We start from the raw sequence: 16,105 nt of genomic DNA, 5'->3' as shown, positions 1-16,105 counted from the left end.
TTTAGGTTTATAATGGCTCTGGTTCTTACCTTATTGATGAACAGGAAATGTAGTTTGCAAGTAAAGCTGCAGGTTATTTCATTAATGTCAGCTGCCTCCATAATAATTTTCTGATACATATAAGTGAAAATCAATACACGGCATAAATTATAAATTAATTATTAGTAATTATATTAGCGAAAGTGGTTTTCTCCGTTATTTCATACATGACGTAAGCGTGCTCCGGCCAGGAAAGTCAGGCGCGGCACGTTTAGTCGCGAACCAGGGCCTGGCCCGGCCCGGTTCGGTTGGGCTCGGGCGCGGTACGCATGCCGTGTGAGCGCTAACCGCGCCAGAGCACGGAACAGATACTATTTTGTGTGCGCTACTGTCATCATTACGACCGCAAACATATTCTATTAGTCCTACACTACACTTTTCGCGATAATCGCGCTCAAGGCAACCGTGCCTAGTTGCGAGTACACCCTAAAAAAGAAATACAGGCTACTATAAGTCTGAGATAGTCTAAATAGGTTTAGATTTGAAATCTGCGTTGGATAAATTGGACAAATATCAATCATAAAGATGTCAAATGATGTGTTGAAATCCTTTAATAACAAAGCAGTTTAAAAGGGGTGCATCTGCACCAGCAATGCAGAGTGAAATGGGTAGTAAACTTCCAGTAGGGGTCAGTATTACATCTAGGCTCATGTTCCCAAAATATACAGTCCAAACATGTGGCCATATCCGCTCTCAAAATGCATTTTGCAATCTAACGCGCAATTACATTAGCAATAAAAACAAAACAAAAACAAAATTCACATCACACCATGACCACATTTCTTTGCATCAAACTGGATTAATACTTTCTTACAGCATTGCTGAGATTGAAATTGATGAGATTGGACGTGGAGGGCCTGGTGTTTCAGAGCTGCAGGGTTGTCGTTTAGCGCCTGCCACACGTAGACTGCAGACTGGTTTTCAGGACAAAGTGAGAAGCACATAGCCTGTCAATGTCAAAATATCTCTCTGTGGGAAAATGGTAATGAACCAGTCATGATGAACCCCTAACATGAGCTCGCAGCTTGCCTGCCTGGCCTCTGATAGCTATCTAGGAATTCCATCAAAAATACAATGAATAGGAAAGTCAGGCGCGGCACGTTTAGTCGCGAACCAGGGCCTGGCCCGGCCCGGTTCGGTTGGGCTCGGGCGCGGTACGCATGCCGTGTGAGCGCTAACCGCGCCAGAGCACGGAACAGATACTATTTTGTGTGCGCTACTGTCATCATTACGACCGCAAACATATTCTATTAGTCCTACACTACACTTTTCGCGATAATCGCGCTCAAGGCAACCGTGCCTAGTTGCGAGTACACCCTAAAAAAGAAATACAGGCTACTATAAGTCTGAGATAGTCTAAATAGGTTTAGATTTGAAATCTGCGTTGGATAAATTGGACAAATATCAATCATAAAGATGTCAAATGATGTGTTGAAATCCTTTAATAACAAAGCAGTTTAAAAGGGGTGCATCTGCACCAGCAATGCAGAGTGAAATGGGTAGTAAACTTCCAGTAGGGGTCAGTATTACATCTAGGCTCATGTTCCCAAAATATACAGTCCAAACATGTGGCCATATCCGCTCTCAAAATGCATTTTGCAATCTAACGCGCAATTACACTAGCAATAAAAACAAAACAAAAACAAAATTCACATCACACCATGACCACATTTCTTTGCATCAAACTGGATTAATACTTTCTTACAGCATTGCTGAGATTGAAATTGATGAGATTGGACGTGGAGGGCCTGGTGTTTCAGAGCTGCAGGGTTGTCGTTTAGCGCCTGCCACACGTATTTATACTGCAGACTGGTTTTCAGGACAAAGTGAGAAGCACATAGCCTGTCAATGTCAAAATATCTCTCTGTGGGAAAATGGTAATGAACCAGTCATGATGAACCCCTAACATGAGCTCGCAGCTTGCCTGCCTGGCCTCTGATAGCTATCTAGGAATTCCATCAAAAATACAATGAATTGAAAACTCACGCTTCTGTTACAATCTAACAGAAATCTGTTATAATATAATCTGTTATATATACAATAAATGCAGTTGACTAAATCGGAACAAAATACATGGGGGGGGGTCAGTGGTGTTAAAAAACATATTTTTTAATATGTGGATGTATAATGTGGATATATATTTGAAACCAAGTCTGGTGGTAAAACTGCATACCAATGTCAGATTCATCCAAAGAAAACCCCAATAAAGGAAGAAATGACTCAGACACAGAACAAAATAAATCACAGAACAGTGATTCTCCATTAGTTTATATAGCAGTTGCAACCTGGCATTAAAAAGGTTCACAATTCTCTCAAACACTTTGTCTAGCAACAGAAAAAAAGTTTTACTTACATCTTTAATACAAGTTGTCTGATATGTCTAATTTTTCACAGATATTTTGCTTGTTCTCAGACATTCACTATGGTGCTGAAGATATGTGATTTGGGGATCATCCTGAATCCTTGCATCTGACAATTACCTCTAAGTGTAAAATGACATGAAGGGAAGACCAGGGCTTGCTTTATACCTTCCTGAAATCTGACAGACTTAATGTTTAAGGTTTGAAAATCACAAAAAAATGATAGGGTATTGTCATTTTTTGTTCTCCGTATAGGTCAGTAGAGGAATGTTCACCCATCTTCTCCTGCAATAAGATGACCTGAGATAAGGTATAGGCAATTACCTAATAGAGAGAGAAAAAAAATTTAAATCAAGAGGTGCATCTATACGCACAGCTCTCCTTCTAGAGCATAGGTTGTGTAGGAATCAAAGCCATTAATTTTAGTGGCATCCATTTTATTAAGGACATGAAACACATTCAAAACGCATTAATAAAAGGTAGTAATGCAGGCCAAAAGGTGTTAAAGCATTGTTTTAGCACCTTTTCAAGTCAATATTAGAAGCTAGAAGATCATCACATCTGCCCTCACTGAGCCCTGGTCTCGCCTGGTTTATACAGCAACAACATGACAATAGGAGGTCAACATCTGGATTAGAAATTAAGGTGAACAAAAAACCCTATGCTTTTTTTTAACTAGCATTTTTTCCTTGCAATGTTTCTGCGTTAGGTGACATCCACATCTGCACATAAAAAGTATATATATATTTTGTATTTATATAATATATATCCATACTCTATTGACAGATCTGTCTACAACGATCTTAAGAACCACTGATTTTCTGGAAGAAAAAAAGCTGATTTTGCAAATGTCTATTTTACAACATAGCATCAACTAATTGTACATCTTTGGAGGAGAAGTAGCAGTCAAAGACCATGTCCCTCCTTGTTACAGTGTGAATGCTGTCGAAACACATAAAAAAAAAAGCATTTACAAATGGGCGTTGATAGAACCAGTGACGTAGCTTCAACAGCAGCTCTACAGCACCTCTTGGGTCAGGGATTACTACATTTGGCACATAACTAAGCACAGATCACTCAATGGCTTGTGGAATGACCAGTCTTCATGTCAGTACAGTTGGGGAAATAAGAGAGAAAAAAATTGACAGATAGGCCTGAAATTGTTCTTATTATTGGTGGTAAACTCTGTCCAGGCAGTGATGCTCTGTTGTCAGTTAAAAGTAGTTTTCTCGCATAGAAAATGGGGGGGACACAGAGCAAACAACACTTCTGAATGATATGCTTTCTGCTGCATTTCATACCCATCGAATAGGATGCTGGAGTTCAGTGAGTGTATTTTCCTCTCGCTCAAAATACAGGAAAATAAAACGATATATTGAGCCACATGGGAGGACACGGTAGTCTTTGCGTAATATACACAATGCACCTTGTATCTACATCTGTAATATACAACAAGTACTTTACACCAGACTTAAGAAGTTAAAAAGGAGGTACAAAAACAAGCAAATAATAAAAAGAAACCAAAAAAAGATATAAAGGCTAAGAGTGTAACGGAGCACTCCATAAAAAGCATGGTTTAACATAAAGAAATGTCAACAAATGTGTGAAAACTATTTCCTTAGCTTGTGTCGAATGTCGTTTTCTTGTGCTTCACGTAACTGTCCCATCTCTGCGCCACAAATCTTCCGCTTTCCCGCTGACATGTCAATTCCCTCCACTGCTTCGAAAAACACCAAAGTTCAAGTGGTCCTTTCTGTAAAACTTCTTTCCTAAATCCTCTCTCTTCAAGCACTTTCCTAACCTCGCCTCACTGGCTGGCAGCCCACTGTGGTGCGAGCAGTGAACCGAACTGAAGGTTTACGTGTGTGAGATGTCTACTAGTGTTCATGCACATGCTGGGCTGGTCTCTGTGTATGGTATCTGTAGGCCAGCCTCCAGCCTGCCTCTGTGCCTCTACACCCAAGAGTCCGGCGAGGCTGGGTAGTGGCTCGTCTCGTAGTTGAGTTCACTGTATGGGCGGGATGCCGAATAAAAGTCCACGTAGTTCCCCGTGGACTTCAGTCCCAGGTGCATGGTGCCGTCAGCGGTGGGTGGGGGGCGTTTATGCGCTTGGTCCTCGTAGTACGGATCCTCGAAGTTGGCTCCTGGGGGAGTCTGGAAGGGAGGGTAGGCCTCTGGAGGGTTGCCTTGAGCGGAGACCTGACGAAAACAATGAGAGCGTAAGGGCTGCTTTGGGAAGGGATATAAATGTGTTATGCGGTAGTTCAGCAACTAAGAATATAATTTACATTTCAAATCATGCATTTTCCGTGTAATAAAGTTAAAAGGCAATGAATATAATGTTATATAATAGGTACTTCATCTAAACCAGTGTTTTTCATCTTAGGCACCCCACAGTGCCATCAAAAAGAATCAAGTACTTCATCCACACCAAACCAGAAATGTGTTCATTTGAACTGGTAATACACTGGATCATTTCACATTATGATTAATATAAAGTAATTTAATATAAAGTCTACTTGGTGTGGAAAAACATAGACTTAATAAATGGCAAATATATTCTTCTCTTCTTCTAAATTTCATCCAGACAATCATAGTTTCTTTCATAGAAAAGAACTGAAAAAAAAGTTTAATTGGCTTGTCATTTTTAAAACATTTTTTTAACCGTTGACAGCCTTATATTTTAAAGTTACAATTTCCAAAAAAGAAAGAAAGAAGAAACCGAAATCTTTCTAAATACCCCAGGAACCTACTAAAAGGTGCGTATCCTTTATGTATAACAACTGACAAAATACAATAATTTATACAAATATAAATAATATTAAGAAATAAGAGAAATAAATATATAGATATAATAATAATATGCAGATATATTTTATTTTAACATTATTATATTCATAATATAATAATTAAAACAGTCACCTTTAAAAAAACATTAAATAGACAAAAACATTTCCCCCTTTTTTGACACATGAAAATATCAAGATAAGCTACACAATACAGCTCTGTATGATATGTGCTGAACTCACCTGGTTATGCTTGATGTCATCGCCAGGAGACATGTAAGCACCTCTGAACAGTGTAGATGTCCCACTGGAGATTTGAGCTGCAGAGACAGTGAATTATAAAGACTCTAAGAAGACTGGTAGGCACTTTGACTTTTTTATAGGTAAAGAGAATGTTGACATGAAACAGGTTTACAGATATATGAATTACAGTTCATGACTTTTGTTGAGGTAAAAAACAAAGGTGAGATATCAGACACCTTTCTGTGGAATAAACCTGTTACACTGTTACTTTTACTTATTACACCTCTCACGTAATTCACTGCCTTTGTTTAGGGTATATTTGATGGTTTGTCTGGAAATCATTGTTGACTGTCAGTCATTTGGCGGTGGTTATTTGGAAGCTTTAACTTTGTGCTGTAGGCCTTACCTGCCATGGCGTCTTTTCTGGAGGTGTGCTCACCCTTGTTTCCATGGTAACCAGAATTGGTTCCAGTTGACTCATAGTCTGTCTTCCTTTCCTTCAAGCTCATCATTTCTCGAGGGGAGGTGGGGGCACTTGCTAAAAAACACAGCAAGTCAACCAATAATGAGTGAGGGGGGAAAACAGCCTGTTTGTTTAGGCGAAAGTATCTTGGCACATTAGAAAGTACAATAAGATCTCATTCCATCAAGGGATGTTTTATTTTACATAAAAAACTCATTTACTGTAATGAAGCAATTCTCTTGTTGCCTTTTGAGGCAAACAAGTGTCAGTGCGCTACTCCTAATTGCTAAATGGAATTGGTCAGGTAATTGATTGGTTTTGTCTGAGCTTCTTTCTCGTTCCTTCATCAATAATTTATTTCACTTTTCTTGTCAGTTTTGTGTTTGGAAAAGCGTTGCTTGGCTTAAATAAAGCTGTCTATATGATTTCTGTCAGGAAGTGAGATCCAAGTATTAATAGATACTTAATAGAAAAGTAGATATTAATAGAATAGCATCACTTAACAAAACCATTTATAAAGGTGATTAACTAAATATTATATTAACCGATTACTGCATAGTTCATGCACATTCAAACTGAAAACATAAATCAAAGTTTACAAAATTATATTATATTATGTTTTAAATAATAAATATATGCATTTGTTGGAGAGGAAATTTGACAACACAAAATATTACATAACTGTCGACATTTTTGTAAAATTGCAATAATTTTCACCCAGTAAATAAAAAATGGCTTTCATGAATTTTCATATAGTTTCAAAATCGAATAAGGGCAAGGGTAAAACAATAACATCTATAGATAGAAGGCTACTGAAAGGTATCAAAATATAATAATAATAAACAAGTTTACAGTTTTAATGTGACCTTTAAATAACAAAAAGCAAAATGAAATTTAATGAAACCCTTGGGATATACAAGTGAAGCGCCCACAGTTGAAAAAAATACCCAATAACATCCTCAGTAATTCAAGAAAAGATTATTTTACAACACAGCATTTCATTATGCCAGAAAGAGATACTTACATGTCATCATTTAATTATTTGGGTGTTAATGAATCAGCTCTTGAGGACAGATTCTGTGTTTTTGCTCTTTTCAGCTTTGTTGGCTGGTATACAGACTACCCTAGATGGCCATCTTACTTGCAAATGTATTCATTTTCATTTCCCAGAGAAATGACAAATTGCACAATTAAAAGGTGTGAGATTCTCTTTTGGGATAGTTCCCCACCACACCCTCCCGAAGAGCAGGTAGAGTAAATATGCCCCCTCTTTGTTTGTCCCAAGATATGTGAGGACATTATGAGCATTTAATATTCAGGTTGCCCCTAGACTACATTTAAATAAACAATGATAATCCTGAATACTGGAGATGATGTAGCAATATTAATGCATACATAAAATGAGTTCAAAAGCATAATCTACCAAAATAAACTTTGATATCTGAAACACAACTAGAGAACAGACAGTGCCTGCTGTCTGACAAAGCGTGTTAATTAAGCAGAACATACTCTTCTTGACTAACTGTACAGTACTGTATTCTCCATCCTGCTGCCATCAGTTGGAAACGGACAAATATCAGGATGTACCCTGATGTTCCCTCTATGATCACATAACGGCATAAGCCACACATTTTTTAAATCTCCCATTAATGTACTATTTTAGGATTAGTCATTAGGAATTCTCCAACAACCGACTAGTTGATTAATGAGGTCAACTTGTTTTAGATGCTTTAATTAGTGCACTCTCTGGCAAATGTCATGTCTTTTTTGAGTACTTGAGTATTGTGGTTAGTTAATAGTTCATTGTGTTTTAAGACCCTGGTGTTCTGTTCCATCCTGATGCTCATCTGAAACCATTCTATAATACAGACTGATTAGTTGAATAGGTGTTCATGCAACCCACTGACTACGTGATTTTGAAAATAAATCAGTTTTGATCATTTCAAGTACTTTTTTATTCCTCTAATCTACTCCTGAGGAGATAAAGATGTTGATGATAGAGTGCAAAGGAAATGTCAATGATATTACTTGTTGTCAAAATGGAGGAAAGTGGAGCGGCTCTCACCTGATCGATTATTGGACGAGGTCCGCACAGGAGAGATAGATGGAGTGCGAGAGGAGGAATAAGGTCGTTGTCTGTCTCTCTCAATTGTAGATGAAGAGCCAACAAAGTGATACTGAGAATAGCCATCCTGTCATAAAAATAAGAGGAGCACGACCATCTGTTAATTCTGAAACTTCACTCATTAAAACCTTCTGGTTACAAGTATATGATAGACACAGAAAAGAAAAAAAAAGATTTTCATGCATTTGAAACTGAATTCATTTAAAAAAACTCAGATCAGATAAACTAAAGCCTCTAACTCCAGCAAAAAGCCTCTAACTCCACTGATGCCCATTTAAAAGTAGATAGGTGCAAATGTAATAGATGTGAGAACAGCAAGGTCTTCTGAATTTTTTACCTTTTTATAGAGGCTTCGCAAATCTCTGTACTGCCACATGCTGTTGAGAACTTGAGACGCCGCTTTCACCACCTTTGGTGTGTGTCTGTAGGGAAACATAGAAGAGAAAATGAATACAACACATAGCACTATCTGCAATAATATAATATAATACAAGCAATATAAGTGAATGTTCAGTTTCTAATCCATTTCTGGGGCTGCTAATATAATGGATTGCTTCATAATGTTTTTTGAGTGCAAACTAAATAAAACCCTGTGGTACAATACAAAAACTTTAAAGAAAGTACTTTCTCAGCTATATAAACAAACAGTGTTGGTAGACGTGGACTATAAATATCTCAGTAAAAATTCATTTTAGTTCAGCTCAATTTGTGCACAGATTTCTCTAATGGTGTTAAATTCTAACATACAAAATAAGCTCTAATGGGAACCATAAATACTATAACATCTATAGCAAATGCTATGGAGATGAGTTGGTTTATTTATACTACTCTACTGTTCAAAAGTTCCAAAATGTTTCTGAAAGAAGTAGTCTTGCAATATAACTCCTAAAGTGGAATTGCTTAAGTAGTTTTTCATTTTTCATAATAAAGAATAAGAGATGTACTGAATGGAAGGTTCGGCATGTCCTCTTTCTTTATAAAAAAAATTATTTCCTTTTAAATATGCCTAATTCTATGGGATATAACAGGGTAAAATTTGTCTACACACTCTAATTGATTGTGATCATGTTACAGAATACTAAGATACTAACTTGTCTCCTTTGCTGCGGGCAATGCCGATGAGTTTCTCAATGCCGCCTGCATCACGAAGAGCCTTGGTGTTCTCCATGTTCTTGGTGATGACTTCATGCAGAGCACAGCAGATCGCAGTGATGGTGTCATCGGACATGCTCTTGCTGGTGCCGCCGGTGCCAGTACTGTTGTTATTGTTGCCCCCCGGTAGCCGATGGACCAGATCCCTCATGGCATACTTGCCTGTGGGTTGCGTGAATGAGATGAACCAAAAAGAAAAGTCAGAGAGGAGGTGTGACAACCAGAGGCCCTTTCAAAGATGTAGATTTTGGATTTAGATTCTACCATCGGCATGCAGAGCTCTTTAAGTGCGCTGAACCTGAAGGCTGCAACAACTGCAGAACTAAAAATGCCAAAGCGTCCGATACACCCACATCACTACCCAGCAGCTCTATTACACTTAACGTGACCACAAAGACCCATTCCCACCAGGGAGCTAATTCTCTCTGCAACGACCTGTGCTACAAAACTGCTTTCAACCGGTATGTATCGAAGTTACATAAAAGAAAGGTTCCCATGAGCTCTTGCAGCTGATTTCCTTAAATAATAAAGGACATTTGAACAGCTATATCTGAAATGAGCCTGCAGGATCAGTATTCCAAGAGCGCTGCTGTCTCGACATTTGTACAGTTTTATGCTGCTCCTCTTGCCCTATATTCCAAAAGAAATGCACACGCCTTCGAACTCACGCACGGCCAAGACCAGACTGAAAGAGTGCGAGCGGTTGCCATGGAGACAAGGGGGCACATCAGAATACACAAAGTATTAAAAAGATCAATAGTCTGTTAGTGTCGTGAGCAGCTTTTCAAACAATGCCACCTCGCCTCACTGCAATACCTGACTAGAAATGCTACATAGATGCCCTCGCTGATACACACATAACAAATACACACGCTCACAGATCTTGAAGTAATTTAAGGGTACACATACCTCTGCGGCATTCGGCTCTGCTGGAGAAAATGTTAGCTTGAGGCAAACATACTACTGTGTCCCAAACCTACCTATGAGCTCCTTGTTCCTGACATCAAGGGCCATGTTTCGGAGAGCTGTGGCCACAGCGCACACAACCCGGTCATTGTCTATTCTCAGCAACTCCACCAGAATGGGCAGTCCTTTCTCTTTCCGAACTGCAGCACGGATGTACACCGACCACTTCAGGCACAGGAAATGGAAAAAAGGGTCCCGCAAAATGATTATCAACACATCAGCTGAACAGAAACAGAGGCGCTGGAATGAGATTTTGATGTCAACATTGCATGAAATGTCAATTTAGATCATCGCACTGTTGTTTGTTTCACTTTTCTGTAAAGAATGAGCAGAAAATGAGGACAACAGAAGATTCTGAAGTGCAAAATTGCTCAATTTGACACAGAATATTTGAGTCATTGTCTACACTTTCAAGACTTCGAGTGAGAATTCAACTCTCTACATTGTATCCATTTGAAGATGTAAGTTTGAACCCGTCAGCTATCTTACACTGGTTGTGTACACTCAAAAGAGACTTTGTTCTCAATATAAAGTTCACTGTGTTCTCCAAGTTTGTATTCGACATCTGTTTGCTGTTTGTAGAACTCCATGACCTTGACAGACAAAACTGAAGTATGAATGTGTATTTGTGCCAGTCATAATGGTGATGGGTGCCAGAGCCAGTTTGTTTGGTTCATGGCTCTTTGGGTGCAGGGTTACTCACAGGTTTTAAGGTGGGGCCTACCTTCCAGCTACCCGCTGCCAGGTTCTGTAGAGCCCCAGCCGCTCCCTCCAGCGTGTCCGGGTTTGAGCACTCAGACAGAAGAGTGAGGTACGGTTTTACTATGGACGGGTGCCATAGCATCTGCAGTCCCTTCGGAGGGTCACTAGAGTCTGGGAAAGGCCCAACACCATCCCACTGAAAGCAGAGAAAGAGTGAGCGTTATTACACAGTGTAACTATTAAGAAAAGAATCATACACAAATGCATTCCACAAAGGAGGTGCACAACCTTCATTAAATATAGATCATCAGCCTTGCTTTAGTATATTTTCTATATATCAAGTTTGCAAACTTGTTAGCAAAATATGTGATACTTAACCCTGAATTCTGATGGGTTTTGTTTGTGATTTTGTTATTTTCTAGCAATAAAGCAATAATAGTTCAAAAGAACAGCAGTTATTTGAAATGGAAATCTTTTTTGGCATTATAAATGTCTTTGCTGTCACTTTAGATCAATTTAATGCATCTTTGTTGAATAAAAGTATAAATTTTGTTCGGGGAAAAAAAAAAACTTGCTGATTCCAAACTTTTGAACAGTAGTGTATGTTTTTTTTACAACAATAAACTAAATATCAGCAAAAATTATGGCACTGTTGTATGGCTTAAATTGCTAGATACAGTTAAGATGGGACAGGCCAAAAATCACAATTTAAAGAGGACAAAGGGGGTTTCACAACAAAAAACATGGGATTTGTGCCAATGTGTAATGGGACACCAAACTGTACTCTATTCATGGAAAGTGCCAGCTATTTTATTTTTTGGCCAATTTTATTAATAAGCACAGAGCAGAGCCATCAGGAAATGATGGTGAGAAGAGGGGGAAACAGGACTGGGCAATGTCACGAGCCAGACTACAACTTGCCTGCATGAGCACAACAGCTCAATGTGGAATGTACACTGATGAGCTTACCATAGTACGGAATTCATATACTATAGTATTTACATGGCACTCCAAGGTAATTTAAAGAATACCATTGTATTCATTGGAAATAACATGGTACTTTTTTGCTGCATACTGAAATATTTGAAGACAAAGCTCACTAGTTGTTTAGGGCAGGGGTTTTCAAACCTCTCCATGCAGTACCCCCAGCACTGCACGTTTTGTATGTCTCCCTATATCTGACACACCACTTCAGGTCTTGCAGTCTCCACTAATGAGCTAATGAGTTGAATCAGGTGTGATAGATGAGGGAGACATACAAAATGTGCAGGGCTGGGGGTACTCCAGGACAGGTTTGAGAACCACTGGTTTAGGATACAGAGTAATTGAAAAGACAGAGCAAACTCAACCATTGCACAGTCAGATGTGCATTTGCATCGTTGTTAAAGGAACAGATGACTCACAGACAATTTAGTTATTTAAAAGCTACAGTGCAAAGTAATGCCACCTTTTACCTCTCTTTTCATGCCATGCAAATGCTGAACAAACACTCCCGATGCCCTTATCTCCATCTGTTTTCAGAAACTAAATGAAATCAGCCTGGAAAATACGTAATTAACCACTGGAGGAGGACGAGTGACGACACAGGCGGCCCGCACGCGAATGCTGCTAAGTGATGCTAATTGCCAGCAGCTGCAGGGATAAAACCCCCGGCCCACCTGATCGTGGCTCTTCTTTTTCTTTTTCTTCTTGCCCCAGCAGCCGGAGCTCTCCGCATCCTTCCCGCTGGCATCGGTGCACAGAACCCCGTCCAGCTCCTCCGATCCCATCTGCTGCCCCTGAGACGTCTCTGCCGCCAACCTGTACGACAGGTTCCGCAGGATGCACACGCAGTTCTCGATGGTCTAGTAGGGGGCGTGTTTGATGCACAAAGATTGGGGGGAAAAAGTTTTCAGATTACAAAAATGGCAAACCATGGAAAAACCTACAAATGGGAGACATATCTTTTGGAATTCACAGTAACACACCTCGAGAAGTTTAACTTTATTTGACACAGTAAATATCAAAATGTCTTTTAGTATTTGCGAGGCAATCTGTCCTCTTTGGGAAGGCTGTGCAATATTGTGCTCTGAACTCTTAATAGTCTCTTGTTAGATTAGTCCTCTGGACAGACTCCAGCGGAGAGCTGGAGAACTAATCCTATTGTGATGAGCAGTGAGGCAGGAAAAACAAAGAGGACGACTTTGATCTTGTAAATGCTTTCAGAGGGATTAATGTGTGACGCTCTTTCTTTTTTCCCCTCATTCAAGCTTGTTCTCACAAAGTATTACGCCAGTAACAGAGGCCCCTTGAAAATCAAACAAAAACTCAATATAGAGAGGTGTGTCACTGCATGACTTTATCTGTGTGATTACCATAAAGCTCTCTTAAAAGCGACCGCAGCTATGAAGAGCAGTTGTTGTTTTTTTACTACATTGTTGGTGGTCAAAGCAATTAGAGGAGCATATATATATATATATATATATATATATATATATATATGAAATAATTATATATATATATGAAATATCTATCTATCTACCTATCTATATATATATATATATATACTGTATATATATAAATTAAATGAAATTTATAGAGTGAACTGCCTGTTGGCTTGCTTGTATTGTTCAAGAACATGATCCGCTTAAGTCCATGTCATACTAACACGAAACTCTGCTTCTAACTACAGGTCAAGAGCTGTAGTTCTGACCACACAACTATGAGATGTTTTGTGCAAATGTTCATTGGAACTAAATCGCTGAACTATGCTGGTAACTTTCATCCATAGTTGGCTAACAATGCTTTTGGTAAATGCACACCAGATCGAGAGTGATTTTTAGTGAAATGCGCAATATTCATCAGACTGTGAGCGAACGGACTGTGGGTGGTCCGTCTGAGACTAAGCTGGTCTAGACATGTTTTTTTCAGCAGAACTGGCTTTTTCAGCTGAGGAGATTTGTGTATTGTGTCTTCAATCTCATCTAACATTTAGCAGTGGAGAAGTGCACTAGTGCTGTATTGAAAATGGTTGGGGAGCAAAAACTGCACAACTAAACCTGCCAGAATTCTCGGTGGTGCTCCGCTGAATGCAAACACTTCAGAATAAAAGTAGAGGAGGGAAAGGTCAAACCTTGCTGTCGATCTCACTGGTGCCCAGAGCTGTCTGGATGACATAGAGCAGCGCATCAGTCAGCCCCTCACACTCTCTCATCCTGCGGCGGGCCTCTTCTCCGGCTGAGCTCACATTCCTGTAGAGAACGAATTCACACACATATTCACACACATGTTGTATTATTGACTCCATTGATTACGTTTTGCCAGTTCTGAGCCTCTAAATCAATACTCAACTAACCAAAGGGCATGTCCTCAACATCAATAAGTTTTTCATGGAAATGAGTAGTAACTCACTCCCCCCATACTCAACCAACCAAAGGGCAGATGGTCTTCAACATCAATAAGCTTTTCATGGAAATGAGTACCCCCCCCCCCCCCCCCCAAGTTCTTTTCAAACAGAGCAATGTTTGGATAGCAGTGTTTTTATACTCTTCAAGAAGTCAACTCGCAGTAGGAGAACGTTTTTTAATGTAGAAAATCCAAATATCAGCTTTATGAATCACCAGCAACATGCCCCAAAGCAACAAGCTTGGAATCCCAAGAGCTGGAGCCTCGGGAGACCTGAATCGGGAAGTCTGATCTGAGCAGGGCCTTATTCGAATGTGCCTGTGAGAAATCAAAGACCGCATCCTGTCGTCTCTCTCTCCCTCGCTCTCCAAGAAGCTTCTAAGAGATCTGTGTGTCTCGGGCAGCTGCAGGTGGTGTGGCAACTGTGTCCAGCCATTAAATATTCAATCAGACTTCTAGTTCCTCAGCTATCCATGAAGAGGATTAATTATCACGCTGGGCGTAGGGAGCTTAGTCCAGCCATCCAAGAGTGACTCAGCACTTTCTACAATCCTGCTGCTTCAAACCTAAACGCTGATGTGCAAGGAAGAGAGGATAATATGTGCATATAGCATGTGCTATAAATGTAAAGTGCTGTTAATATCAAAATGAGTTTTAAAGTCAAAAGTTTCTGGGCTCTAAAAGTATCTGCAAATTTTTTGATGGTTCCAGAGAGCTTCTAATAGTGCCAAAATTCACCAATCCATCTAGTCAGCAAAAACTAGAAACTGGAAAATATGATATTAAGATGACACAATATCAACAGCATTACAATGGAAAAGCATGTTCATGCGATCATCACTTATGCATGATGCATCAACATTCATTATAGATAAAAATGACAAAGCCACAACATACAGCATTAGACAGTCTTTTTAGACTGCACATAGTGGACTACCCAGATACATAAACATTTGACACTATGCCAAAGGTTTTCTCATGCCTGTGTTGTGCCAAATCCAACCCCATTCAAATCTTTGGACTCTAAAGAGTAGCTGTTTTTAATGCCTCATCAAAAAGTCTGTCTCATCACAGCCATATTTTGTTCTAGTGAATTAAAAGGCTTTTTTGTTGTGTAAAATATGTGGAAGTTAACCGTTTAGCATTAACATAAGCCATACGCTTAGCTTGCAATTGGAAATGTTTAGATATGCAATACATAAAAGTCATTATTTTACATTTTTATGGTTAAGACAATTTTTAGGACAAATTATATTGAAATATATCAAAATATTATACGATTATTATATAAAAATAATTGTGATAATATTTTATATACACTACTGTTCAAAAGTTTGGGGTCGACAAGATTTTAAATGTTTTTAATAACCCTTTAACACAAACATTAAAAAATCTTGTTGACCCCAAACTTTTGACATTTTTGCTCATTAGGGCTGCTTTTATTTGATAAAAAAATTGCAGTAAAAACAGTACTTTTTTTATGTTAATATAACAATTTAAAATAACTATTTTCTATTTGAATATATTTTAAAATGTAGTTTATTTATTGGATAGGAAAGCTGATTTTTTTTCAACAGCCATTACTCTTCAGTGTCACATGATCCTTCAGAAATCATTCTAATATGCTGATTTGATGCTCAAGAAACATTTCTAATTATTATCAATGTTAAAAACATTTGCGCTGCTTAATATTTTTGTAGAAAATGTGATTTTCTTTTCTTTTTTTTTTAGGATTCTTTGATGGATATTAAGTTCAAAAGAACAACAATTATTTGAAATGGAAATCTTCTGTAACAATATAAATGTATTTACTGTTACTTTTCAGTAAAGACATTAGTTTAATGCATCCTTGCCTTGGAATTAATTTCTAAACAAATCTTATATA

The 16,105-nt window shown here is 38.7% G+C and overlaps 1 protein-coding gene across 4 annotated transcripts in view; it reads right to left on the bottom strand.

Annotated features, from left to right (window-relative positions):
* Nucleotides 1-2,153: 2,153 nt before the first annotated feature.
* The window catches only part of ctnnd2b (catenin (cadherin-associated protein), delta 2b), a 64,971-nt gene continuing 51,019 nt past the window's right edge, over nt 2,154-16,105 (bottom strand). For 2 of the 4 annotated variants that reach the window (XM_016232053.1, XM_016232055.1), the window contains 10 exons: nt 13,949-14,066; nt 12,495-12,680; nt 10,838-11,032; nt 10,149-10,299; nt 9,108-9,330; nt 8,354-8,438; nt 7,957-8,083; nt 5,835-5,966; nt 5,429-5,505; nt 2,154-4,598 (listed from right to left, as the gene is read on the bottom strand). In XM_016232053.1, the coding sequence (XP_016087539.1) occupies nt 4,353-4,598; nt 5,429-5,505; nt 5,835-5,966; nt 7,957-8,083; nt 8,354-8,438; nt 9,108-9,330; nt 10,149-10,299; nt 10,838-11,032; nt 12,495-12,680; nt 13,949-14,066 (1,540 nt within the window). In that variant the 3' untranslated portion in view covers nt 2,154-4,352. The remainder of the gene's footprint in view (nt 4,599-5,428; nt 5,506-5,834; nt 5,967-7,956; nt 8,084-8,353; nt 8,439-9,107; nt 9,331-10,148; nt 10,300-10,837; nt 11,033-12,494; nt 12,681-13,948; nt 14,067-16,105) is intronic. The other 2 variants (XM_016232054.1, XM_016232056.1) reach the window with 1 other exon arrangement.

The sequence above is a fragment of the Sinocyclocheilus grahami genome, unplaced genomic scaffold (assembly GCF_001515645.1).
Source record: "Sinocyclocheilus grahami isolate Dianchi unplaced genomic scaffold, SAMN03320097.WGS_v1.1 scaffold406.1, whole genome shotgun sequence".
In the NCBI taxonomy this organism is placed as follows: domain Eukaryota; kingdom Metazoa; phylum Chordata; class Actinopteri; order Cypriniformes; family Cyprinidae; genus Sinocyclocheilus; species Sinocyclocheilus grahami.
This window is presented reverse-complemented; position numbering and strand designations above follow the sequence as displayed.